This window comes from Astyanax mexicanus, chromosome 1 (genome assembly GCF_023375975.1).
Source record: "Astyanax mexicanus isolate ESR-SI-001 chromosome 1, AstMex3_surface, whole genome shotgun sequence".
Lineage (NCBI taxonomy): Eukaryota > Metazoa > Chordata > Actinopteri > Characiformes > Acestrorhamphidae > Astyanax > Astyanax mexicanus.
In genome coordinates this window covers 104,226,869-104,254,661 of record NC_064408.1, presented here as the reverse complement: position 1 = coordinate 104,254,661, position 27,793 = coordinate 104,226,869, and the positions used below count along the sequence as shown (strand labels likewise).

The following is a 27,793-nucleotide window of genomic DNA, read 5'->3' as shown; positions in this document are numbered from 1 at the left end:
ACAGATTTAATTCTCAGAATAGAGCTCAGCAGTAACTGTGTTCATTAATAAATATAACATGTATACTGTTCCCTTTATTACTTAGAGAAGCTGAACGACTTGAAAACATCACTCAACAATGAAGTGGAGATCTTAAAAAAGGAGAATCAAGGTAAGAAATTCACAATTTTTTACAGAATGTACATGAATTTCTAGACTCATGCAAGACAGATATGTTTTAATGGTCATTACATTTAGTTGAGATATTTATTAATGTAGATCTAAGACAACAACAAAAAAAAATGAATAACATAAATTACTGTAGCAGTTTTGTAGCAATTATGCTCCCAACATCACAACATCAACATCTGATCATTGGCAGATTTAGTAAATCTCCTGAACCAGTAAAACCAGTACACTGTGCTGAACCTCAGCCCCTGTTTCTAATCCTGAACCAGTAAAACCAGTACACTGTGCTGGACCTCAGCCCCTGTTTCTAATCCTGAACCAGTAAAACCAGTACACTGTGCTGAACCTCAGCCCCTGTTTCTAATCCTGAACCAGTAAAACCAGTACACTGTGCTGGACCTCAGTCTCTGTTTCTAATCCTCCACCAGTAAAACCAGTACACTGTGCTGAACCTCAGTCTCTGTTTCTAATCCTGAACCAGTAAAACCAGTACACTGTGCTGGACCTCAGCCCCTGTTTCTAATCCTGAACCAGTAAAACCAGTACACTGTGCTGGACCTCAGTCTCTGTTTCTAATCCTCCACCAGTAAAACCAGTACACTGTGCTGAACCTCAGTCTCTGTTTCTAATCCTGAACCAGTAAAACCAGTACACTGTGCTGAACCTCAGTCTCTGTTTCTAATCCTGAACCAGTAAAACCAGTACACTGTGCTGAACCTCAGCCCGTTTCTAATCCTGAACCAGTAAAACCAGTACACTGTGCTGAACCTCAGCCTCTGTTTCTAATCCTGAACCAGTAAAACCAGTACACTGTGCTGAACCTCAGCCCCTGTTTCTAATCCTGAATCAGTAAAACCAGTACACTGTGCTGGACCTCAGCCCCTGTTTCTAATCCTGTGTTGAATCTAAGTGCTGGATTTTGTGAGGAGAATATTTAATTTAATTAATTGATCACATACTGTCACACCTATAAAGATTATAAAGTCCTGGACTGGATACTGGATTCAGGATTTGTGTAACTAAGGTTAATATAAATAGAGTAACTACAATTTACTTAATTTATTTAATTACACTTAACAAGTGCATTGTTTGTGCTTAATTTAGTGAGTTATTTAGAGTTGAATTATTAGATTTAATTAAACTTAAATGGTTTAAGGTGATCAGTGTTTTTCTCAGACTGAGTTAACAGGTTGTACAGTGGGTTATGTAATGGAATTAGTTTAAAGTTATGATCTCTTTGTTGTTTTGATCTTCAGCTCAGGCAGTGAATCACAGCACACTGGAGGTGAGATTTGAGACTGAAGTGGATGAACTGAAGACTAAAAGTGATGGTAATAATGTATTATTTATTTTGTTAGGAATAAATATGAGAAATGGGCAGCGGAGTGCACTGCAGGTAGTGTGTAGAGCACAGCTCCAGACTCTGTTCTGGTTCATGCATCCGATGTGGAGCATCAAGATTCTTATCAGCCTGAACGGAACCAGTTCTTTGGGTGGAAAATGGCAATCAGAGAATCTCTACGAGAATAAAATACTCACTTAAGAATCTCTTCCGGGTTTTTGGTCACTAGAGGATTCTTCAGAGTGAGTCCAAAATGAATGAAGTCATATGGAGCAACTGGGCAAAATCATAGTTTATACATTTATTATAATTTGCTGACTGATAAAAGTTATTCTCAACACAACATGATAAATGTTTCAGTACATTAAACATATGCTTTAAACTGCAGTTAAAAGTGTTTTAAACACCAACCAGTCAGCACACAGTACCAGTAATGCTAGCGTCTTTACTGCCCAAAACCCTTTTCCTGTAAAAAAATATACATATATTGGAAAGACGTCATTCTGCTTTCCAAAATTCAAGTTAAATCTTGGACAAGTGGACCATTCCACCAAATGTGTGTGATTTGTTTGATGTAACTCTTCCAAATTAAACGTAACATCCAATAAAATCCAATAACACATAAATTTAACTGTTCAAAACATGTACTGGTCAATCTCAGGCAGCTTTACGTAATATTTTATAAAGTTTCTTCCAAGATGTTTATATTTTTCTCATTCCTGTTTCCAAATCTCATGTGACATTTAAGAAACATGTTTAAAAGCAAATTCACTACTTGCTTTTATTTTCTTTCAAGTCTTATTTTAAATAAATGGTTGACTGCTTCTTCAAATAATTTATATTTATGACAATAAAGAAATTACTCTATATATATCTACATTGTATCTATCTAAAATATGCAAAGCAATTTTTATCTTTTCAAGAAGAGCCAAACCTGTAAATTATCAAATTTTCTTATCATGCAATTTATTAAACAAATAAATAAAAGGACTGAAACTCACTCCTGTTACTGGCACTCACTCCTGTTAATGGAACTTACTCCTGTTAATGGCACTCACTCCTGTTACTGGCACTTATTTCTGTTACTGGCACTCACTCTTGTTACTTTTTATGTTTTGAGTAATAAAACTGAAAGTAGCTCAGTCCTGTTACTGGAACTCACTCCTGTTACTGGCACTTAGTCCTGTCATTGGCTCTCATTCCTGTTACTGGCAGTCATTCCTGTTACTTTTTATGTTTTGAGTTTTTAGCATAGAATTAGCAAAAACATGAAAAATAGCTAAATGGCGGCTATGCCAATAGCATGAGGAGCACATTCTAGTGATTTTCCCAAAATTAAAAATAAGCAAATCAGATCTCAGAATTACTTTAGGTAACAGGAATGAGTGTTGAGCTTGACCTCCTCCTCAGTGATAGTTACAATAAGATCCCATGATCTTTAGAAGAACCAGCTGATGTCACTTCCTGTTGTAGATGTGACTTGTAGAATGTTTCAGTTGGGGTAATGTTTTACAGTAACAGGAATGAGTGAAACCCAGAGACACAACTAAAATGTGTATTTTAACTTAAATATTATGGATTTATTATGAAATAAATATTTTTAAAGCATAGATGGGATTTGGAGTCACACAACAATGCAAAAAAAAAGGATTTTAATAATTATATTTTTGGTATGGTTTATAGTTAGAGAGTGGGGACGGGTAACAAATGCTATTTTTTCAATGTTCTAGCTTTTATTTAAGTGTTTTATTATATATTTTATTTTTGCAATTAGGTCAATGTACAAGACACTATGCTCACTAATAAACTGTATTTTAAATTTATTTTGTGTGCAGAATATGTCTACTATTTTAAATTTGTGCTTTTAGGCGTTTAGCTCCGTTTACTCCAATTCATTGTGTCTCACTCTCGTCTCCCTTTAGCAGTTTACAGTCATTTTCTGATATAATGGAGAATATAGGAGGTGGGTAGGCTGGTCATAAACTGTCTCTGGTTTAATTCTTGTTCTGGTCACTGTCACTGAGGAGTTAGGTGTGTTCTCTGTCTCTGGGGTCGTGACCTCCTTCCTCTCTAAAACACACCTGGCAGGTGAACAGGCTAGACTAAATTACTAGCAGGAGTGAGTGTGCTGGTACCTGATAGACTGGTGAACTGTGCAGGGGGGATTCCTGCCTTGTGTTCAATGATTCCAGCTGGAATCTGTATTTACTGTGATCCTGATCAGGAAGAAGCAGATGAGAAGATGAACTGATGAAGGGATTCTTACACTCACATGCCTAAAGTCATGGGATAGCAATATGTAAATTGAAGTGGCCTCAGGGGACAGCTTGAGAACGCCCACACCAGTATAAACTGTGAGGTGTTATCTTGTGAGTGAGGTTAAACACTAATCAGTATGCTCGTGTTTAAGACATGAATTACCAGAGTTAGAGTGAGACCTGATAGTGGTTTTCAGATGGATTAGAACCTTCCATTTCTTAAGTTGTGCAGAAATTTAACATTCCTCCATCCACAGTCTCACGTGTGTACCGTAAATACATCATAAAAGCATTACCACCCACTACACTGTCCGCTGTGGGTGTATCAGTGCCATCTGGATAAATTTACAGACATCTGATCTACATTCAAGCAGCAGACATTTAATTCCCCACAGTTTTAAATACAGGTTTAAATTGTTCTGCAAATTCCCACTGTAAAGTTAATTAAACATGAGGACTTTGGTGAAAATGACTGTAAGTGAAATGCTGTGTACTTTGTTATTCAGAGTCACTGAAAGACTTGAAAAACTCCCTGAAGATCACAGAGAACAATGTGGAGATCCTGAAAAAGGAGAACCAAGGTACTAAAGTCAGTTTTTCTAAGAAAACCTCTAAGAACTTTATCAAGAGGGAGAACTTTCTATAAACAGGCAGATTAAAGAAATTGTTGCATTGCTGAACTTAAATGTCTTAGAGTGAATTAGTATTATTTAACAAACTATCCCAATTAATATATACAATCTAGTTTTTCTAATCTGTATAATAATTTATATAATTTTAATTTAGAATTTGCTCTTTTACTTGCACAGCGTGTGTCTTTATTTCCACTGTAAATGTGATTCATTGTTTATTTCTTGAAAATTTGCATTTGGACAACATGTGTTACTATGTTAATATTAATAATTTTCAATAAAGCAGAATAAATCTATCATCAGTGTTGAATTGATTTCTCCAACATTCTGTTTATTAAAGAGAGAAAAGTGGTGTTTTCAGCATCACTTTCAGGAGGTGAAGCGGCTAATCATGGACCATACAGCATTGATGTTACTCTGGTCTACAAACACGTCTTCATCAACATCGGAAACGCTTACAACCCAGTTACAGGTAGGTTATGATTTATTTTAGATTAGGTCAGATTCAGCACGTCTGTACATTTATTAAAGGAAATTTGGCGTCATCTGTCGTTTTTCTGATGGAACTGTGTTCTTAATCAGTTATGAATGAGTCAGAATTCTGTTAGGTTACAAATAATCCTAAATATGAGACTAAATTCTTAACTTTAAGAATGTTTTATGAAATGCACCCCTGAACTGAGTAATCAAGTTCATTATATTCTATGTTTAACAGGCTGGTTGATGAGATCCCTGTTTTTCTCACTTTATCTATAATTCAGGTATTTTCACTGCCCCTGCCAGAGGAGTCTATGAATTCAAAATCTACGCTTTTGGACTTGGTGGAAGAACTGTATCAGTGTCCTTACAGAAGAATGGACATCATGTAACAGGAGCACATGCTTATCAACAACCAAATGAGGCAAATTCCTCTAATGGAGTCTCACTGTTACTGGAAGTAGGAGATGTTGTCTGTGTGAAGGTCAGAGCTAATGATTGGGTATATGACAGTTGGTTTCATCACACCACCTTTAGTGGTCAAATGCTGTTTCCTGTTTGAGCAGTTTAACTTTAAATGTTCAGTGTAAAGAGACTCTGTGATTTTCAGTAACTAACTTCAGATTATACATTTTAAACTCAGAGAGGTGAAAGGTCATCACTGTATCCGTACTTTATCCTTTATTTTCTTTAAAATCAGTAATACTGTATATCTGCCTTCCATGTTGTTGTAATGACTAAAAGTGTGGAGGAAAATAAGTAACTAATAATGTGTGATCTTCACTATGTTACCATTTCACACTTAATGAACAACATAATCTCTCATGTAATTCATATTGTGATGAAATGAGAACTGATTTTATAAAATAATAAATCTGAACTTGTGATCTGTAAAACCTGATGTTACAGTGGATCATTGTAACTGAGTACAGAAGACTCCCAGCTGATATCAGTTATTGCAGTTCTGTTATTATTGAGATATTCCTCTTTCAGATGATCATGTGATCAAAGCTGAGTTATGTTCAGTTCTTACAGTAAACAACTACGTCCTCAGTTAGTTAATCTATATGAGTGTTTTATAACAGAGTCTTTGATCTTATTTATAGCATGTCTTTCCTGGACAGAGAATCCAAAGTGCTTCCTCTGATACTGAGATATATTCAGTACTGAAGTATCAGTTAAACACATTTATTCAGATCAGCATCCTTCATACTGCAATTAAAAAATAATTAATTGAAAAATAATGGTCTTTTGTAGTGTACAGTTAATTCCTAAAAACTAAAACATTGAGAAATGTCATTAATTATTAATGAAATTATTAAACACATCATGAACTAGAGAACACTCGGTCAGAGGCCTCTGAAGAGTCTATCTAGCAGCATATCTGTAATTAGAGGAGTCCTGCTACTGATCATGCAATGTACACCTTGCTTTAGCATGAGTTCCATATGTGATTAGTACCTGGATCGACTTAGACTGGATTCTGTTTACACTTTTTACTAAAATGTGTTTCCAGTGTGACCAGGTAAGATCAGATTTTACTCTCCTGCATAAAAAGCACATCAACACGTGCACAACTCCCATTTCACTTGCTGTAACTGACTGTAATCATGCTCTCTCACCTGCTACTACCAGTGTTTTACTCTCTATCAAACAACACAGCCTAACTGTATCCCTACACGCAAATCCCATTCAGTGTACACTTGTGTTAAATGTGGTGGAGATGCGTCTCTGATCACCTCTGAATGAAGATCATAATGTGATCTGATCATAATCTGCAGTTTCTGCATGATCATGTGAGAGGAGTTAAATATGATATTCATATTGAGCTAAAAGTTTGAGAGGGTGATAAATATATTTAACAATTACAGATTTACAATTCAACAGTCTACTGCAAAATGTTAATCCTTAATGACACATGGTGCTCATTAAAGTAAAAATAAGTGAACAGATTCTGTACAGGAAACATTTTCTGCACATTATAGTCACAGTTCTTATTAATCACTGTGGGTAGTTTTATTAGGGTGAATAGTCCACTCTAAACACGTGACTTACACATGCACAACATTTTGTACTGCTAGAGGAATATTTAATAATGGCCTGTATATTTTATAAATTAATAAGTAATATAAAATCTCTCAGTCTCAGTCAGTGCAGTTTCAGAACCTAAACATGAGGACAAAAAAGTTCCCATAAAACACCAGGTAGTTTTCTGCTGACACCACAAGGCCACACTAAGCTATCTACATTATTATTTCAGAGATTTATTACTGTTGTAGATTTTACCTATCAGCTGTTAAACATTTACATGTTTCTGTACAAATTACAGACCAAAACATTCTGATAATACAGTTAATAACTAACACATGTCCACTATATATATAGTATCTGAGTGTAGCAGTGAAACAGTAGAAGAAAGCGGGAGAGTTTTAAAGATGAGTGCAGTTTATCTGCTGCTGCTGCTGCTGGTGCTGGGCTGCAGTTTGTTGGAGGGACAGTCAGTCAGGGTGAATAGCATCACTCTGAGGGGTTCTGAAGACAGAGGAGACAGAGAGAACGAGATTCAGGCTGCTGAGAATCCCACAACTGAAGCTACAACCACAACCTCCACCCAACAAAGCTGCCAGCAGGACATCCACTCTGTACTGAGAGAGATGAGCGCTGTGCTGGCAGAGCTGAAAGTTGAACAGAGACACACGACGACTGCAGTGAACAACTTAGAGAGCAGACTGAGAGCCAGTGAGAGTCAAGTGGAGGAGCTGAAGAAGAAGAGTGAAGGTAAATCATGGAGCGTGTTCAGGGCTGGACTGGGACACCTATGACTGGCATTGTTGGTTTAGACCGGCCCCTCATAATTAGCGGAGCACTACTGACTAGTAATATATGTATGTGGGGTTACAGAGAAGCATAATGTGTCATCAAGATATTAAATATAAGAAGTTTAGTGTGGTGCTGGGAGGTATACCGATTCATACAGTATACCGTTGCGCAATTTTGAACCATAGAACAGCACCACCAAAGAAACATGCTGGGAGTTCAAATACTGTCACTCTAACTGACAGTTCCCTGTTCCCAGCTGCGAGAAAGAAGGGAATTGTGGCTGATTTTAATACTGGTTCTAATGGCTTAAATTATGTATTAAAATATTAAGTGTAAAGGAATCTGTGTTAAAGTTGCTTGTGTATCTCTTTTTAAGATATGTTGTTTACATTATGTAGCTGTTTTTCTGCTAATAAAATACCTACCTCATATATTTTGTGGGGCAAAGTAAACCCAATACTTATCAAAGACTTAATTTAAAGCCTTAGTGTTTTATATTATATTTACTTCAAACAGTAGAGTAAGTCACAGCCTATATAAAGCCCAGTCATGCAAAAATATATATAAATAAATAATAAGAAAAATACCATGATATACTGTGAAACCGCCAGAATCTTAAAAAATACCGTGATATGCATTTTTGGTCATAACGCCCAAAACTAGTAAAGTGTCTATTATTAAGTCCACTATTTTTGTCTGCTCTGTGTAGTTCGATTCATTTTTTAATCCTTTATTTTTTTACAATTACTTTATGCTTAAACTGCAAAGCTTTTACTGATCATTTATCAGTTTTAAACTCTGTTATTTCACTTGTTTGAGTGCTGTTTAAAATGAGTTAAACCACAGCATAGAGGCTACAAATTTAAACTACTATGCAGCCTTTCAACACACCTTTAACTTAAATATCTAAAATGCTATGATGTAGCCTAAAAGGGACGCTACTGCTCATCCAACCCTTCTCAGTCTTGACTGTTTGCTATTTTATCAAAGTAAGGGAGCGTGGCTGCCAGATTTTGGGATGTATGCAAATACCAATAAATACTGATAGTAATCAAGGATTCAACGAATCGAGGAGATTTTATTGTCATTTGCATCACATGTGGTACATGAGGTGGAAAGAAATTGTGATCTCACGATCCAGTTTACACCCAAGAGCTGTTATTAAAATAGATATATAGATAAAATAAGATAACAAAATAAAAGAATACAACAAAAAAAGAATATACAAAATAGATAAAGATAAATACCCAAAAAAAAAAAAAATAGGGAGAGTAGACAGGTAGCAGCAACATGATTTCCAGAGTGCAAGTGTGCGATAGCAGCATGATAATGTGAATTAGAGCAGTAGAAGATAAAGTGTCTCAGTGCGGTTTAAAGTGACAGTATTGTAAACAGTAATTTGTCCTTGTATGTCAGTGCAGGGTGTTGTTAGGTGGAGTTTAAGACTCTTGCAGCTTCTGGAATGAAGCTGTTTCTGTGTCTGGTTGTTTTGCACTTGATGGAGTGGTTAAAATCCCCCGCTACCATGTAAAACGTGCCCGGATGCTTGTTCTGAAGTGAGCTGATGTTGTTATAAAGCTCCTTCAGCACGTTGTTAGCATAAGCATCCAGTGCAATGTAAACACCAGCGAAAACTCACAAGGCAGATGATGAGGGCGACACTTCACAGCTGTTCTCTCGCCCCAGAGCAGTGGCTGTCAGTGATGTCAGTAACGCGTTACTTAGTAACGCGTTACTCTAATCTGACCCTTTTTTTTAGTAACGATTAATCTAACGCGTTACTATTTCCAATCCAGAAATCAGATTAAAGTTACTTATTTAAGTCACTGTGCGTTACTCTCTCTCTCCACCTCATCTCCTCCACACACACTCCCTTACCCAGTCCCCCTCCGCTCTTCCCCAATCACACGCGTCTTGCTTTCTCCCCTGTCTCTCTCTCTCGCACTCGGCGTGTCTTTAGTTTCCGCCCGTTCTCGTTTTTCACCAGTTCTCGGGCTCCCTATCTCTTTATAAAGGCGTTTTTTTGCGGCCGCGTCCCAATTCACTAGCCAGGGAAGCGGTCTGCCACAAATTTGATTGGCAGAGGAGAGCGTTTGAAGATTTTACACCACGTGATTGGAAGTTCACTGTGGCGCAGAGCACACATACCGTAAAGACAAGAAACGTTCCGGTGCTTTAAATGAACACTGTCAGAATTAAATCCTTCTCAGTAGTTGGGTCCGGTATGGGTCCGTATTGGACAACGACCGCAGTCTGCAAATATGTGATCCCTGGTCTAGACCATATACACGGTTTTGTTTTATAAAACCACTCCTTGCTGCCCTGCAGACAACAACAAGTTCAATGTTCAGTTTTACAGTGTTAAATTTGTCAGGTCAAGAAATTATTTATTTTATATATTTTTTATAAAAACAAGTATTTATGTTTAGTAAAATCAAGAAAGACCATATTTTATTTTATTTTTTTTAAATATGTTAAGTTAATTTTTTTATTTTTATTTAAAAAAAAAAATTTTTTAGGAAATAGTTCAACTTAATAGAGATACATTGTTGCTGTTAAAAATGCATTTTCCAATAAAGGGAGTATTGGCAAAACTGGTTATAGTTTTTATGTTAAGGCGGCGCCGCGGCGGGAGGTGGTGTCTGCAGCTGCTTAAAGTAACTAATAAAGTAACTTGTAAAGTAACTTAGTTACTTTTAAAATCAAGTAATCCATAAAGTAACTAAGACACTTTTTAAAGGAGTAATCAGTAATCAGTAATCGGATTACTTTTTCAAAGTAACTTTACCATCACTGGTGGCTGTTTAGTAACACACAGTTTGTGCACCCCCCCCCCCCCCCCCCTGGGCTTTTCCGGATAGCTGGCTGCTGTCCGCTCGGAGTCTGGCATGGTCAGCCAGGTTTCCATGAGACAAATTACAGCTCAGTTCCTCATCTCCTCAGAAACACTCATCCTTAGCCGCAGCAGGTCCAGCTTGTTATCCAGAGAGCGGACGTTAGACAGGAAAAGCGACGGAATCGGGGGTCGGTTAGCATTAGCCTTTAGCCTGGCTAGCACACCAGCGCGTTTCCCCCTCTTCTGATGCCACTCGCACCACCTCCTCCTCCTGCCCTTTGTCTGCAGTGATACGCTCCCCCACGCCGGAGCGCGGAGGATCTGTAGTCTGCCCAGCGTAGCTCAGATATTAATGTCCATAGTTGCTGTTTTACTGACCAATCAATCGCCATTCCTCATCATTCTCATGTAATAACACCTCAAAGTCTCTGTGTTATTCTAACGTTACTAACGTTACCTCCATCACCTCAAAGTCCCTGTGTTATCATAACGTTGCCTCCATCACCTCAAAATCCCTGTGTTATCCTAACGTTCCTAACGTTACCTCTATCACCACAAAGTCCCTGTGTTATCATAACGTTGCCTCCATCACCTCAAAATCCCTGTGTTATCCTAACGTTCCTAACGTTACCTCTATCACCTCAAAGTCCCTGTGTTATCATAACGTTGCCTCCATCACCTCAAAATCCCTGTGTTATCCTAACGTTCCTAACGTTGCCTCTATTACCTCAAAGTCCCTGTTATCCTAACGTTACTAAAGTTACCTCCATCACCTCAAAGTCCCTGTGTTATCATAACGTTGCCTCCATCACCTCAAAATCCCTGTGTTATCCTAACGTTCCTAACGTTACCTCTATCACCTCAAAGTCCCTGTGTTATCATAACGTTGCCTCCATCACCTCAAAATCCCTGTGTTATCCTAACGTTCCTAACGTTGCCTCTATTACCTCAAAGTCCCTGTTATCCTAACGTTACTAAAGTTACCTCCATCACCTCAAAGTCCCTGTGTTATCATAACGTTGCCTCCATCACCTCAAAATCCCTGTTATCCTAACGTTCCTAACGTTACCTCTATCACCTCAAAGTCCCTGTTATCCTAACGTTACTAAAGTTACCTCCATCACCTCAAAGTCCCTGTGTTATCCTAACGTTACTAACGTTACCTCTATCACCTCAAAGTCCCTGTGTTATCCTAACGTTACCTCCATCACCTCAAAGTCCCTGTGTTATCCTAACGTTACCTCCATCACCTCAAAGTCCCTGTGTTATCCTAACGTTACCTCCATCACCTCAAAGTCCCTGTGTTATCCTAACATTACCTCCATCACCTCAAAGTCCCTGTGTTATCCTAACGTTACTAACGTTACCTCCATCACTTCAAAGTCCCTGTGTTATCCTAACGTTACTAACCTTACCTCCATCACTTCAAAGTCCCTGTGTTATCCTAACCTTACTAACGTTACCTCCATCACCTCAAAGTTCCTGTGTTATCCTAACGTTACCTGTTTACATGCTACCCTTCTCGCTCAGTCTGTCCCTCGGTTTCTGTCACAAGCCTGCATCTCTGACTGCTGCTGCTGAGGACGCAGAGGCTACAGCAGCGAAGATGTCTGTGATTTTTACACATTTTTTAGCAGCTACAGTGAGACTCCAGTTTCTTTGCACCCGCTTTCTGCCGCTTCAGTTTCTCCACGGTGCCTCTGCTCTAACATACGTGCTCAACACCGAACATAGCAGGAATAGAGCAGACCATGCACGCAAAGAGAGGGTGGGGCCACCTTCGTCCTATATCCTGATTGGTTAAGTCCGCTGTCAATATTGTCATAAGTCACTTTCTACAACTGATACCTGTTTTGAGATGTATTTTTAGCTAGCTGGGAATTGTATAAAGGAGCATTAATATTTCTGTGATATTGTGCAGGATGATTCTAGTTTTACAGCATGAATCAACCTACATGTTTGAATCTGTAGATTTTCAGTAATATCACATGACTGGTGGCGACATTCCAAAATACTGGTTTTAATGTCGTTCATGGTAGATTTTAAGTTTTTGTTTAAATTAGTATTGTTGTGTTCCCTTTTCCAGTTCACAACTACAGTTGCTTTTAGAATGTGCTTTTAGTGAAATCTGTTCCTCCATCTAACCAACAACAACTACTCTGATACTTTGTGCTGCCAATTTTTGTACATAATTCTTTGGATAAAGGGCTGATTAAATCCAGTTAAAAAGGCAAGAGTTCACACTGTAAATCTGAAGGAATGTAGTGTTTTCTAATGAATTTAAGTATACAGTTGTAGACATGCACATGCACTGTTCTAATGTCCACCCAACCTAAATCAGCTCATCTGCTACTAAAGAATGGGTAAAGTGGTTTACTAGTTTAAATTATGTTTTTATATCTAAAAATAAAAATAGTGCCTGAAATAATTTGTTACTTGCTAAAAATGCAAATGATATCTTCATTGGCTATACTAAAATAAAAGTTTGCAATAGACTATGTCTGGGTCAATTGTGAGCTTTACATACCTCCCAAACATAATTTATAAGGAGCATCAGTCTTTTTTCCACTGCAAAAAATAAAAATGAATCCAGTATTACAAAATTCCTAGAATGCCTTAGAACAAAAAGTCAGTACTGACAACAGTATGTGGGCCCTATCGTACACCCGTGCAAGGCGTGTAGCGTGGTGCGTTGCCATCATACACACCGTCAACAGTCTATTTTTACGCCTTGCGCACACGCTTTTGGAATATATTTACGTCGATGGGCGTGGTGGTCTGTAAATCACATGTATTCAGGTACATTTCTGGCGTGTTTCTAACTTGGCGGCGAAAAAAATACATTGCGCGATTGATCCTGTGAAAGGACGTCTAAATTCACCAGTCAGTTGCACGCACACAGAGCTGAATCACGATCGCCTTGCACTCCAAAATACCCCATACCATTACCACAGAAACTAACACCTTACCCAGAGCTTTCAGCAATCAACTATAAAAATGCACATTAACTATAAATTATTATTAGTTATATTTATTTCTGTCAGTTATAAGGATTTATATTTATGTTTAGTACACAGACTAAATAACTGTAACTATAACTGTAGCAGATAGGCATTCTGTTGTTTTCAGAATTTCAACAGATGCTTATTCTCACTCTGGAGTTTTTGAAATGGAAAATTAAAAGAAAAAAGAACTTTGACTGAACATACATTTATTTTATTTAACTTTGCTATTATTTAACTGATTCACTTTTATATCTGAAAAATAAAGCACATTGTCATCCTGGTGTGTGGTGCTGCCCGTCAATTATATAAAACTTAAAACATTTGAAATACACAGAAATATAAAGCTATATGTTAGCATTCGTTTCTTATCACCAGGGCAAAGCCAGCTCTCTAAAATCTCGCAGGCACGCAAAGTGGAGCCTGGCGCAGCGCGTGGAATTGCGCGCAGAATAACCTCTGTTTAAAAAAAAAAAACATTTTAATAAATAAGGTCGGACAAGGTAGTAAAATTCATGTTATTAAACTCACTAAAGCTAACAAATGTACTAATAATTAATCAAGAGACATATATATATATATTATTCGTCTATAGTAAATGTCAGTTTTTATTTTTCATATATTTTTAATTCCTTTTAAGCTGTAAATGCTCAGGGGCATTGTAAATGAGGGTCTCCCTCCAGAAAAAAAAAGAATAAAATAACTTTTTAATAAAAAACAGAAAATATAATAAAATAACTTTACTCTTCTCTAAGCTGCTGGTGTATCTTCACAGTGTGACGGCGCAGTTTCCCATGCGCTCTTAAAATAGGAATGAACAGAAGTCAGCGCGCACCTGTGTCTTAAAGAGGATGGACACTGACACACTGTTTATTTACTTCCAAAACACATCCATGAATAATTAAGGGAATTAAAACACGCCCTTTGCCCTGTTCGAGCTGCACAAGGCGTATTTTTCGCGCCCTCACGATACCAAAGACACAGGACATGCCCCTAAATCCAGCTGCACAAAACGCAATTACCTAGTGCGCAGTGATGTCAGTAGTACTTAGTAACGCGTTACTCTAATCTGACCCTTTTTTTCAGTAACGATTAATCTAACACGTTACTATTTCCAATCCAGTAATCAGATTAAAGTTACTTATTTAAGTCACTGTGCGTTACTCTCTCTCTCTCTCTCTCCACCTCATCTCCTCCACACACACACACACACACCCCGCTCCCTTACCCATACCCCTCCGCTCTTCCCCAATCACACGCGTCTCGCTTTCTCCCCTGTCTCTCTCTCTCTCTCGCGCTCGGCCTGTCTTTAGTTTCCGCCCGTTTTCGGCCGCGTCCCAATTCACTAGCCAGGGAAGCGGTCTGCCACAAATTTGATTGGCAGAGGAGAGCGTTTGAAGATTTTACACCACGTGATTGGAAGTTCACTGTGGCACAGAGCGCACATACCGTAAAGACAAAAAAAGTTCAGGTGCTTTAAATGAACACTGTCAGAATTAAATCCTTCTCAGTAGTTGGGTCCGGTATGGGTCCGTATTGGACAACGTCTGGGTCCGGACCCGGACCGCAGTCTGCAAATATGTGATCCCTGGTCTAGACCATATACACGGTTCTGTTTTATAAAACCACTCCTTGCTGCCCTGCAGAGAACAACAGGTTTAATGTTCAGTTTTACAGTGTTAAATATGTCAGGTCAAGAAAGACTTTCTTTATTTTATATATTTTTTATAAAAACAAGTATTTATGTTTAGTAAAATCAAGAAAGACCATATTTTATTTTTATTAAAAAAATATTTATGTTAAGTTATTTTTTTTATTTTTATAAAAAAATATATATTTTTTAGGAAATAGTTCAACTTAATAGAGATAAATTGTTGCTGTTAAAAATGCATTTTACAATAAAGGGAGTATTGGCAAAACTGGTTATAGTTTTTATGTTAAGGCGGCGCCGCGGCGGGAGGTGGTGTCTGCAGCTGCTTAAAGTAACTAATAAAGTAACTTGTAAAGTAACTTAGTTACTTTTGAAATCAAGTAATCCATAAAGTAACTAAGTTACTTTTTAAAGGAGTAATCAGTAATCGGATTACTTTTTCAAATAACTATTCCATCACTGCTAGTGCACTATAGATCATTAAAATAGGGACCTATGTGTTCTATTTCCTCTTCAGATATATTTCCAATAAGGTTTTCTTTGAGAAATAATAGTATTAATAAGTATTAATAGTATAAATAATAGTATTTAAAAAAAATTAACTGATGTTTTTAATACTGTGTTACACAGAGGAACTGAAAAATCTGAAAATATCATTTAGCAGTGAAGTGGAGAACCTGAAAAAGGAGAATGAAGGTAAGAACTTTTATTCATACATTAAACACAGTCAAAACTAGCAGGATAATTTACATAGTATGAAGTATTGGACTTTATTAATTATTCGAATTATACGATTGTACATGATTCAGTTACATACATATTTCAAACAGTTAAAACTAAGATAAACTTAGTTGTTTCTTGATTTTCGTCACATTAAAAAGTGTAGTACTAAGAGTTCATAGACCACATTTGATGTACAAAACAACAAGGACATTGGATGTTCTAACACACTCTAGCTTGTATATGAACTGTACATTCAAGGCGATATGTCTTATATGCATCCCTGCTACAATACTTAGTACCCTCTGGAGTGTGAAGTTTTGTGTTCCTTGCGGGTTAAGTTAGCTCACACTGTACTGGTTAGCTAAACAAACGAATGAGTAACTCTCTATGCTTGGCGTTGGAATGATTTCAAGACAACATTCATTCCCATCACACATTATTTACCAAAGACCAAAATTCAGAGGAGGTTCGCTTGCAAATTGATTTACATTGCTGAACAGGGAGACAAACAAAACAAATGCTAAAGCTGCTAACTGCCAGTACTGTTAATACATCTTAGAACAGCCATTTTCTAAAAACACATGTTAATATCCAGTTAAATGGACAAAATACATTTGTAAAACACTTTCAAATGCATCTCTTTTTTTATTTAATTTAATTTAATTTTTACTTGATTTTATAATAATATTTAATTATGTTGCTGGAATACAATTGACTAAAACAACACCCAATACACCCGCCATTTTACCCTCCTCCACACGACTTCATTTCTACCAAATAATTAGCATTTATTCGATTCACAGCTCAGTCTAGGTGTATAAACATGGACTGGTATGATTTATATACTAGGTTGAAATGATTTTGGTCCATTTGTAGCACAGAAATCACCTGAAGAATTTCTCTCTGATCTGAGAGGTTAATTCAAGCCTGCCACAGCTAGTCACAGCATAGTCAGCGCTACACTGCTACATCTACTGGCAGCACCTGAAAATAGCAGGCGTACTTGCCTTAGAAACGCATAGAATTGACACATTAATTGGCACATTAAGTGTTACATGGCAATTCTAAAGAACAACACAAGCTGAGACAATGCAAACGAAATGCTCTCTTGTCTGAATGCAACTAATCCAAAATCCACATGAAAACCCTGCAAAATAAATTAGGTCTCTTTTCACAGAATTCTAAGATGACTGAGTGACTGAGATCTATCTTGTTTAACTTGTTCTACAAAAAATATTGTTATTTATAGTTATCTCTACTCATTATATTTATTTTAACTAACGTTGTAAATTGTTGTGTTTATTGTAGTGAGAAAGGTGGTGTTTTCAGCATCACTTTCAGGAGGAGAATCTGGTCATACTGGACCATACAGCGCTGACTTTACTCTGATCTACAAACACGTCTTCATCAACATCGGAAAAGCTTACAACCCAGCTACAGGTAGACAATTTGTTTAACTCTTTATCTAAACTGATTTGTGTATATACAGATAACCAGACATATTTCAATATTCAACAGGAATTTTCACTGCACCTGTGAGAGGAGTCTACCAGTTCAGATTTTCTATTCACGGAGGGGCTGGACGGCATGTAACAGTGGTCTTTCATAAGAATGGACATCACATAGCTGGAACACATGCTTTTCAATCCGGGGGCTCTGTGAGTTCCTCTAATGGAGTCTCACTGTTACTGGAGGCAGGAGATGTTGTCTGTCTAAAGGTTAGAGCTAATGCATGGGTATTCGATGATTGGTTTCACCATACTACGTTTAGTGGTCAAATGCTGTTTTCTGTTTGAGCAGCTTATCAAACGATCAGTGGAAGGAACTTAAGAAACTTGTATACAGTGGGTACGGAAAGTATTCACAGCCCTTTCAGTTTTCACTCTTTGTTTCATTGCAGCAATTTGCTAAAATCCAAAAAGTTCATTGTATTTCTCATTAATGTACACTCAGCACCCAATTCTAAAAAAAAAACTAAAATGTATACATTTTTGCAAATTTATAAAAAAAAAAAAACCTAAAATATATCATATGCTGTGACACTCATATTTAACTCACATGCTCCCTATTACTTCTGATCCTCCTTGAGATGGTCCTACCTCTTCATTGGAGTCCAGCTGTGTTTAACTAAACTGATTGGACTTGATTAGGAAAGGCGCAAACCTGTCTATATAAGACCTCACAGCTCATAGAGCATGTCAAAGCAAATGAGAATAATGAGGTCAGAGACAGAATTGTGGTGAATTCTGCAGCACTCAAGGTTCCTAAGAGCACAGTTGCCTCCATAATCCTTAAATGGAAGACGTTTGGGATGACCAGAACTCTTTCTAGACCTGGCAGTCCAGCCAAACTGAGCAATCACGGGAGAAGAGCCTTGGTGAGACAGGTAAAGAAGAACCCAAAGACCACTGTGGCTGAGCTCCAGAGATGCAGTAGGGAGATGGGAGAAAGTTCCACAAAGTCAACTATCACTGCAGCAGCCCTCCACCAGTCTCTGTGGCAGAGTGGCTTGACAGAAGCCTCTCCTCAGTGCAAGACACATATAAGTCTCCATAGGGTTTGCCAAAAATAAGATTATCTGGTCTGATGAGACGAATATGGAATAATTTGGCATTTAATTCTAAGCGGTGGAAAATGTGTGGAAAAAAAATCAGGCACTGCTCATTATCTGCCCAAAACAATCCCAACAGTGAAACATGGTGGTGGCAGCATCATGCTATGAGGGTGTTTTTTAGCTGCCGTGACAGAACGACGTGAAGAATGCGGCCAAGTACAGAGATATCCTGGAAGAAAACCAATTCCAGACTGGGCCAGGTTCACCTTCCAACAAGACAATGACCCTACACACAGCTATAATAACAAAGCAGTGGCTTCGGAACAACTCTGTGACCATTCTTGACTGGCCCAAGACTGAACCAACCTGATTGAACTGGAGAGGATATGCGAGGAAGAATGGCAGAGGATCCCCAAATCTAGTTGTGAAAAACTTGTTGCATGATTCCCAAGAAGACACATGGCTGTCTTCTCAATACTGAGCAAAGGGACTGAATACTTATGACCATGCAATATTTCAGTTTTTCTTTTTTAATTAATTTGCAATATTTTCTACATTTCTGTTTTTTTTTCTGTCAAGATGGGGTGCTAAGTGTACATTATTAAGAAATAAAATGAACTTTTTTGCAATAAAAAAAATAGTAAAAAAAATTAAAGGGGTCTGAATACTTTCCATACATCACTGTACTTTAAGTATAATTAGATATTTACATTCCATATAAATAAAACAGCTCTTAATCCATACAAGACTTGTGACAATTCTATTAGTATATATATATATATATATATATATAACTTGGGATGTAAGACTTGACATTGTGGTGGATTTTAACAATCAGAAAACACAAAGCTAGAAAAAAAACATGTGTGCATGTCTGATCTAATCATGAAAAAAGAAATGTAAAGTTCTGTTGGTTGTTTCAAATAGTGGGAATAGACATACTGTACTGCTTACTCATGTGACAATGCAATATTATTGAAATTATTATTTAGCTAAAAATGTCTTTTGGAACACTATTATAATTTTGTAACAGTCAATGCATATTGATTTATGTGTAAATTATTAAGGGACAATTATTTTTTGCTTTGTTTTCAAACTGTGAATAAAATACTGTCACACAAAAACATTTGTCTTGAATAGAAATTCATATTTAAGACAATAAAGACATCTTTATTGTGTGTGTGTGTGTGGGGGGGGGGGGGGGGTGAGTAGAATGAACACAGTTGTACACTGCCATGGTAATGTGTATAAGGCAATAGTACCATAAATACTGTGGCGTCTGTGTGTGTGTGTGTGTGTGTGTGTGTGTGTGTGTGTGTGCCAGCTTGTAGTGTGCCTGTGGGGGCGGGTCATGGTAATCCGGGGCCAGAGGGCATTATGGGGGTATGTTTTGGGTGGGTTAAGGGGACCTACCATCTCTGTGCTGGATAGCTGGGTTGGTGGCCTCAGGGCTGTTTGTGCTGTGGTGGCAGTTGGGTTTCGCTCTCCTAGCCTTGTTAAAGGCTGTAAGTGAGTGGCAAGCCGGTTAATAAAGAGCTGTTGAGTACTTGCAATGAGTCTCACGAGTCCTCCTTCCTCTTCCACGCCACAATACAAAGTGTCTACAAAAAGCAATTCAAATTCTGTCAATCAACCACATTGCAACTGCATTGCCATAAATAAAATTATCAATGATTATCATTTGAAAATATAGAGGAAATCCATCCTAACCATGATACTTGAGAGCATGAAACCAATCTGACCATGTTATCAAGCTGTCTAATCCCACTGTTGCTTGTCTCATTCAGATGTCCCAAACAAAAAGTTAGCTCTGAACCTCTGCTAATACCAATCTGATTTTTATAGATTTTCTTAGGATTATCAATGTTTCCATTAAAGTATTTAATGGAATTTAATTTAAAACCATTTAACTCACTCTTTATAATCCACACAAACTTTAATGAGGACTGACCTTAAAGAAACTCACATTGCTGTGAAATGTGATTGTAGGCTGTAAAACGTGACATTATGGTGGATAATTGTAAATAAGTGTGTGAGAATTGAAGCTGCTGATATGAAATAGTTTAGTGCTCAGTTCCACAGTAAACAACTACGTCACACATTCATGAAATGTGCTTTATAATAGTGCAATCAGGTGTATTAATACAAGGGTGAACAACATTGGACAGGCCATAAAACTGCTCCTTTAGGGGGATCACTGAAGTTTTTTAGTGTGAGGTGGTGTGTCTGGTCTTCCAGTGTAGTGCAGAAATCAGCTAAAGTCCAGCTCAACTTCAGCATTTCCCCTTTAACAGTCCATCACTTCACATAGTAAGATTACATTCTCACAGATGCAGATATTTAAAATCAAACCTAGAGATTTCTCTTTCTCTAAAAAGATTTGCATCAATACAGTGACAAAACATGCATAAATAAACATGTTAACCCTGAATGGGGCTTTTTTTGTTCCATTACAAGAGACATTAGGTCACGACAAAGAATTTTACTTTACTTTACTTTACTTTATTGTCCCCCCAGAGGATTTTTTCTTGGGCCAACCAAGATTGCATTCTGCTATATTGACAATGCATTCACATATGCCTTTCCACAGACATGATACAATATAAAACAATACAATACAATGAACATAAAAACAAATAAAAATAAATAAATGACCATACTCACCTGTTCGCATTAAGAAATGTGATAGATGCAGGTACAAATTAATTCCTGTACCAAATTAACCTGTAGCTACACCATGGCACTCTGAATCTCCTCCCGAAGGGAGAAGCTGACTCTCTGGGAGAAGAACATGATCAGGATCAAAAGTAATTCGCTTTGCTAGCCTAAAAACTTTGCTTTAGGAGAGGAGTGCTGGCTACCACTGATGATGTTCTAACACTAGCTAATTTACTCTTTAGGTGTTTTAAAGATTACAAAATTCAATTCAATTCAATTCAATTCAATTTTATTTATATAGCGCTTTTTACAACAAAGGTTGTCACAAAGCCGCTTTACAGGAAAAACAGGTCCACGCCTCTTATGAGCAGCACCACAGAGATGCCAATTTTATGGTGACACAGTGGCAAGGAAAAACTCCCTTTAAGAGGAAGAAACCTTGGAAGGAACCAAGACTCAGTCCGAGGAACCCATCCTACTCGGGTTGACCCGCTCAGTACAAACAAACAACAAACAAATAACAGAACAAAACAGTATAGAGAATTAATGTGAACTATGGCTAATATAACAGGTACTAATTTATGAATATAAGAATGTGATGGGCACAAACTATAGAGCTATGGCTAATACAGAAACAGATACTGAGTGTGTTAATGGTAATCAGTGCAGGGTTGCAGAGCCGGAGAACGACACAGCGGGCAGTGGAGAGCCAGGCTGGGAACATCAGGAACAGGGCATCTCCATACATGTAAAAGAGATAGATAGAGAAAACAGAAAGGAAAGGAAGAGAAAAAAAAGCAGAAGTTAGAAGGGCTGTGTAATAATTCTGAGTAGAAGGACAGGGCTGATTCCTGAAAGCTGGAACCACAGACGGACGCATCCAGGAAGACCGGCCGGCCAGGCGTCTCAGCACATGTGAGAAAGATAGAGAGAGAGAACAGAGAGGGGAGGGAAGAAAAAGGGGTTAGAATGGTTTTATGAAACTCTGCTGGAGTGGGATGGGCACTGGTAGCAGCAGCTCAGGACATGGGGAGAGAAAGAGAAAGCAGATGATTAGGACAGGGTTTATATTTGCTGGATAAGCTGTAAGAGGAAGAAAATTGTAATGAGACATTACTCAAAAGCTTGAGCAAATAGAAATGTTTTGAGTCTAGATTTAAAGATTGAGAGTGTGTCTGAGTCCCGTATATTAATAGGGAGGCTATTCCAAAGTTGGGGAGCTTTATAAAAGAACGCTCTTCCTCCTGCATAGTTTTTTCTAATGCGCGGGACTAATAACAGGCCAGCGTCTTGGGAGCGGAGTGAACGCGGCGGATTGTAAGGAGTAAGGAGTTCCTGTAGATAATGCGGGGCCAGACCATTGAGGGATTTATACGTCAGGAGAAGTATTTTATAATCTATACGAAATCTAACAGGTAGCCAATGTAGGGATGAAAGAATAGGTGTAATGTGATCGAACTTTCTAGCTCTGGTAAGCACTCTTGCGGCTGCATTCTGAACTAGCTGGAGATTATGGAGTAATTTATGTGGACTTCCAGCCAACAACGCGTTGCAGTAGTCCAGCCTGGAGGTTATGAATGCATGTACCAGCTTCTCAGCATCTTCGAGAGAGAGTATACTGCGGATTTTAGCTATATTTCTTAAGTGGAAGAATGCAATTTTGACTATGCTACATATGTGAGCATCAAACGAAAGAATTGGGTCAAAGATGACCCCAAGGTTTCTCACAGTTTTACCAGGTATAATTAAGTGCCCGTCTATGTCTACAGTATTAACATTTATGTGTTTATCAATATTAGGACCTAATAGAAGGACCTCAGTTTTATCAGAATTAAGTAAGAGAAAGTTGTGTGTCATCCAATTTTTAATGTCTTTAATACAGTCTGTTATTTGATTTATACAGAGCTCCTCGTTGGGTTTAGCAGATATGTAAAGTTGCGTGTCATCAGCAGAAAGTTAATACCATGCCTACGGATAATTTTACCCAGTGGTAGCATATAAAGAGTAAAGAGTAATGGACCCAGTATTGATCCTTGAGGGACACCATATTTTACTCTAGACTGATAAGAGCATTCGTTATTTAAGTAAACACACTGGAATCGATCTCTCAGATAAGATCTGAACCACGTGAGGGCTGATCCTTTAATTCCAAACCAGACAGAGATGCCATATCTTAAAATGCTTTATAATATGGCCTTGTAAAACAGGGTCATAATCTTCTGATCCACACCAAAGCGTCTTAGTCCCTTTAAAAAGTACAGTCTTTGCTGCAGTCTGGAATATAGATGCTTCACATGGGTTGACCACCCTAAAGTACTCTTAATATAGACACCTGGATACTTTTAAGAAGCTACCAGAGGTATAGTGCTGTTATGAATAACCACTGGACAGTGATTCCCAATTCCCTTAGGGTCAAAGAGAATAAAATTAGATTAAAATTATTTGTTTTACACTGTTCCACAAATCTATGTATCTCTGCAAAATAATCTGTAAGGCGGTTGTCATGTTGTGCTAAGATCAGAATAGCAGTATCAACAGAGAATTTAAACACAAAGTTATCTGGGTATCTGCTTCTACAGTCATTAGTGAAAAGTGTAAATAGCAGTGGAGAACCAATACAACCTTGGGGGATCCCTATACTTAGAGCTTTATCTTCTGAGAGACAGCGATTGACTTTAACCTGCTGTGTCTGATGGACTGGAATAACAATGGACTTTTTCTAGATAGCTGGAACAACACCTGAGTCTAAGGACCTTTGACAAATGGGGCACCATACATGCTTTAGAATAAAAGCAGAGATCCCATCCGGACCAGTGACCTTCTTGTGACAAAGTTTTAGAAAAAGAGACTGTATTGTACGTTGATGAATCACCAATCATTGGTTTTGCCCACTAATGTTTAGTTTATGATCAAATGCCTGTGAAGGGAGAACATACATAAGTCAAAAACATAAGTCAAATGCACAGAAAAAACTCATTTATGTCATTAGCTTTCTGCCCTTCATTCACAAACACTTGTTTTTCCATTATCCATATTAGTCATGGCTTTTAAAATTTTCCACATTTCCCTGGTATTCTTCTGATAACACTGCTCCTCATTCTTTGCCTTGTATACTTTCTTCGACTCCCTCAGTTTAAAATTAAGCTATCTCTGAATTATCTTCATTTGGGCATGATTCCCCTCCCTAAAGGCCAAGCTGTTTATGAGTAATGCAGAAATTGATTTCTTTTAAAACATGAGGTTTGTTATTAGGGTACAGTGCACCACTCCCCACGTAATGTGCTATTAAAGTCATTCAATTAAATCTAAACAGAGTAGTATATGCTTGTAGTAGAACAATATTTGCATTTATTTAAATGTTAAAAACTGAAATCCAGAGTTATGCCATGTAGATGTTGTAAACGTATGTCTTTATGTAGTTCAGTATATAGGGAGCAAGGAGGTCATTGAGATAGAGCCAGAAACACCTATGCATTATGATCACAGTTTTTATACATCTCCTTTTTACAGGGGCATTTTTAAAAAGCCCCCTTTTTCTGACAATAAAAAGTATTCTTATGTGGATAGGAGGCTAAAAGCTCAGTCTAAACTACCGATGCACCAATGTGGGAAATCTGGGCTAATGCCAGTATCAATGGAATAGTAGCACGGCTAGAATTGCTTTGTCCTTTTCCAGCATAAAATAAATACATCAGCAAGTATAGGTTTGAAATATTTGCCAAAATGACCCGTTTCTAAAAAAAACCCATATTATAAAAAAATTGAAGATGTTTTCCGGTTGATCAGGTTCAATTTTAAATTCCTTCATTATGTGTTGACACCAGACATTAGGAATATTTATAAGGAAACATGAAAAACTTGCAGATACTAATATCCACTCCACATCCAGAACAGTGCTGTATTTATGGTAGTGTTTCTCAGAGTGTGTGGTGCATGACCAGGGGAAAAATGAGTAAATCACTCATTTTTTTAACTGATGTGTCAATGTAATTTTAAGTGTAACAGTAAACAAACACCAATTTCACACTTAGCTGCTTATCTGGCTGCTGCTTTTTCAGACACATTTCAATCAGATACAAGGTGCAGAAATATAGGTCCTGAACTGAGGGAGATTTCCAGTGCTTCCAAAACAAGGCAATCTAAAATAAAATACTTGGCAGGAGAAGAGTAGATTAGTCAGTATGTGTAAAAACTGACAGCCAATAGCATGAGAACCAAACAATTTGGACAAAAAAGTATTTTTACTATTACCTATCAGTGCTTTGTTGTATGCAGGTCATAAGATAAAGAAAGAACTAAATAACGATGTGATTTCACACAGGTAATATCAACAGGGTAAAGAGGAAATCCAATTTGTCAACAAAAGTTTTAAAATGTTTAAAACAATGTTTCTCTATGAAAGACTGGAAGAGTTTAGCATATTTCTCCCTATAAATTGCAAAAAAAATGAATAAATAATCAATTAAACAATGACAAAGTTTCACTTCAAAATCATTGAATTTCCCCCTGCATTTCTCCTTAAGTTGTTGACCTTTATCTAATAGAGTTTACTATAAACTATAAAGTTACAGGAGCAGTAAAACGTGATGTTGTGGTGGATTATCATAACCAAGAACACAAGAGCTAAAGGTAGCTGATAGAAGTTATTGCACTTCAGTTATCTTTAAGATATTCCACTTTCAGATTATCATGCTAAAGCAACATTTTACTTGCCTCAGTAATCGGCAGCGTCTCTTATGAGGATCAAATGAATATGAGCGTTTTATGAGCATCGTTAAGCTTGTTTTTAACTCTTCTTTCCTGGAAAGAGAAGTCAAAGTGCTTCCTTTGATACTGAGACATCGATATCTTCAGTTGTTGATTATCAGTTGAATATTAATGAGGGCCAACATCCTACAGACTCTCGATTGGGTTCAGGTCCGGTGACTGTGGAGACCAGATCATAAAAGTACATAAAACTCCACATGTGTTCATTTATAGTTTTGATGCCTTCAATGAGAATCTACAATGTGAATAGTCATGAAAATAAAGAAAATGCATTGAATGAGAAGGTGTGTCCAAACTTTTGGCCTGTACTGTATGTATATAATTCAAACATTGCACACATAATGTTTACAGAAAATGTAAGGTGGAGTAACATGTTTTGGTTGTAAAGTGACCTTTACTTGGATGAATAAACAGAAGTACAGAAAAAAAACGTTCACTATAGGATGGGCTTTGGTTCATATTAGCAGATGCCCCCCCACCCCCACCCCCAATATCAAACCCGCTCCTACGCCCTTGGATAGCCTCCTTGAAAAGTAAACGTCTATAACTTGATGGTAATAGTGAAAATAAACACTTTTAAACTGAAGGGAATCAACAACCACGTAGATACTTACAGGTATCTGAACACACAAAATCGTTTAAATTTCCTTGATAATCCACAAAAGCCTTTGCTTAGCTGTTTTTTTACTGTTCCTTAACAAAAGTCCACTCAATCCTTTTGTAAGCAAGCCTCAATTGAGGCCCCTCAGTTTCAGCATCCCCACACTCGCACTCTGACTGGCTAAACAAGCGAGCCATGAGGGGTGCATGCACTGGGTGACTGTGTGACTGAGTGGAGACAGTCAATTAGCTCCTGAGGACAGTCTTTGAGCTGCCGTTTAGCTTTGTGTAACAGATTGATTGATGCACTAAACTTCTGAATATATCAGACCACAAATACTGTACATTATGCAACTTAAAGATAAAGACTGGTACTGTTCTATAATGATTACTGGAGGTTATGCTACATGAGATGAACAGAAAATGAAAAGATTTTAGAATGCAAAGTGATAATGTCAACTTAGCCTGCTGATTAATTTGCACAGTGCGATTTGATCATTGTCTAGAAAGTTTATTCATTTGTTTATGTGCCTATTGAACTTATCGGTACCACTTTAAAATAAGACTACCTTTATAAAGGGTTTATAAATTGTTTAAAATTAGTTTATTAATAGATACTAATTAGGTTGTAAATGCCTTAAAAATCTTTAATAATCAGTTATGACACATACGTAGAAAGGGCAACAATATAAATGGATGTGGGTTCACTATTTGCCACAAAACAGGTCTGCGTATATTATATATGATTGTGTTATAACTGATTATTAATGATTTTTAAGGCATTTACAGCCTAATTAGTAACCATTAATGAACTAATTGTAAATAATTTATAAACCCTTTATAAAGGTAGTCTTATTTTAAAGTGGTACCAACTTCTGTTACTTTTTGCTCCTGAGAGATCTGATCTGATAAAAAAAGTATCAAACTTATATACTTTCTATTTCCTATGTAATTATGTAATCATATGTAATTACCCCCCCCCCCCCATGTTTTTACATGTTTCACTGAAATGCAGAACTTACTTAATAAAATAATAATGTAGATAGATAGTTTAGGCCTTGTAGTGTCAGCAGAAAACTACCAAGTGTCACTATGTGGTGTTGTATGGGAACTTTTTTTTGTTCTTATGTTTAGGGTCTGACACTGCACTGACTGAGACTGAGAGATTTTATATTACTTATTAATTTATAAAATATACAGGCCATTATTAATCATTGCTCTAGCAGTACAAAATATTGTGCATGTAGTAGTCATGTGTTTAAAATGGCCTATGTAAATGCAAATGTTATATACTATGAACATGAA

At 37.3% G+C, this 27,793-nt stretch overlaps 2 protein-coding genes across 11 annotated transcripts in view; both read left to right on the top strand.

Moving 5' to 3' along the window:
• Positions 1 to 5,518, top strand: part of LOC125780968 (repetitive organellar protein-like) — a 72,558-nt gene extending 67,040 nt beyond the window's left edge. For 6 of the 10 annotated variants that reach the window (XM_049463446.1, XM_049463442.1, XM_049463456.1 and 3 more), the window contains 5 exons: positions 86 to 151; positions 1,425 to 1,499; positions 4,275 to 4,349; positions 4,741 to 4,872; positions 5,162 to 5,518. In XM_049463446.1, the coding sequence (XP_049319403.1) occupies positions 86 to 151; positions 1,425 to 1,499; positions 4,275 to 4,349; positions 4,741 to 4,872; positions 5,162 to 5,439 (626 nt within the window). In that variant the 3' untranslated portion in view covers positions 5,440 to 5,518. The remainder of the gene's footprint in view (positions 1 to 85; positions 152 to 1,424; positions 1,500 to 4,274; positions 4,350 to 4,740; positions 4,873 to 5,161) is intronic. The other 4 variants (XM_049463468.1, XM_049463455.1, XM_049463462.1 and 1 more) reach the window with 2 other exon arrangements.
• Positions 5,519 to 7,265: 1,747 nt separating this feature from the next.
• LOC125780971 (uncharacterized) lies at positions 7,266 to 19,360 on the top strand. Its single transcript, XM_049463486.1, has 4 exons — positions 7,266 to 7,655; positions 15,817 to 15,882; positions 17,218 to 17,349; positions 17,428 to 19,360. The coding sequence occupies exons 1-4, from the start codon at positions 7,313 to 7,315 to the stop codon at positions 17,703 to 17,705; spliced, it is 819 nt and encodes a 272-aa protein (XP_049319443.1). The 5' UTR covers positions 7,266 to 7,312; the 3' UTR covers positions 17,706 to 19,360.
• Positions 19,361 to 27,793: the final 8,433 nt, after the last annotated feature.

Excerpts from the sequence above, each read along its gene's own strand:
- LOC125780971 (XM_049463486.1), top strand. The coding sequence starts at position 7,313 with ATGAGTGCAGTTTATCTGCTGCTGCTGCTGCTGGTGCTGGGCTGCAGT. Across the intron at positions 7,656-15,816 it reads GCTGAAGAAGAAGAGTGAAG|AGGAACTGAAAAATCTGAAA; the intron begins GTAAATCATGGA and ends TGTGTTACACAG. Across the intron at positions 15,883-17,217 it reads CCTGAAAAAGGAGAATGAAG|TGAGAAAGGTGGTGTTTTCA; the intron begins GTAAGAACTTTT and ends TGTTTATTGTAG.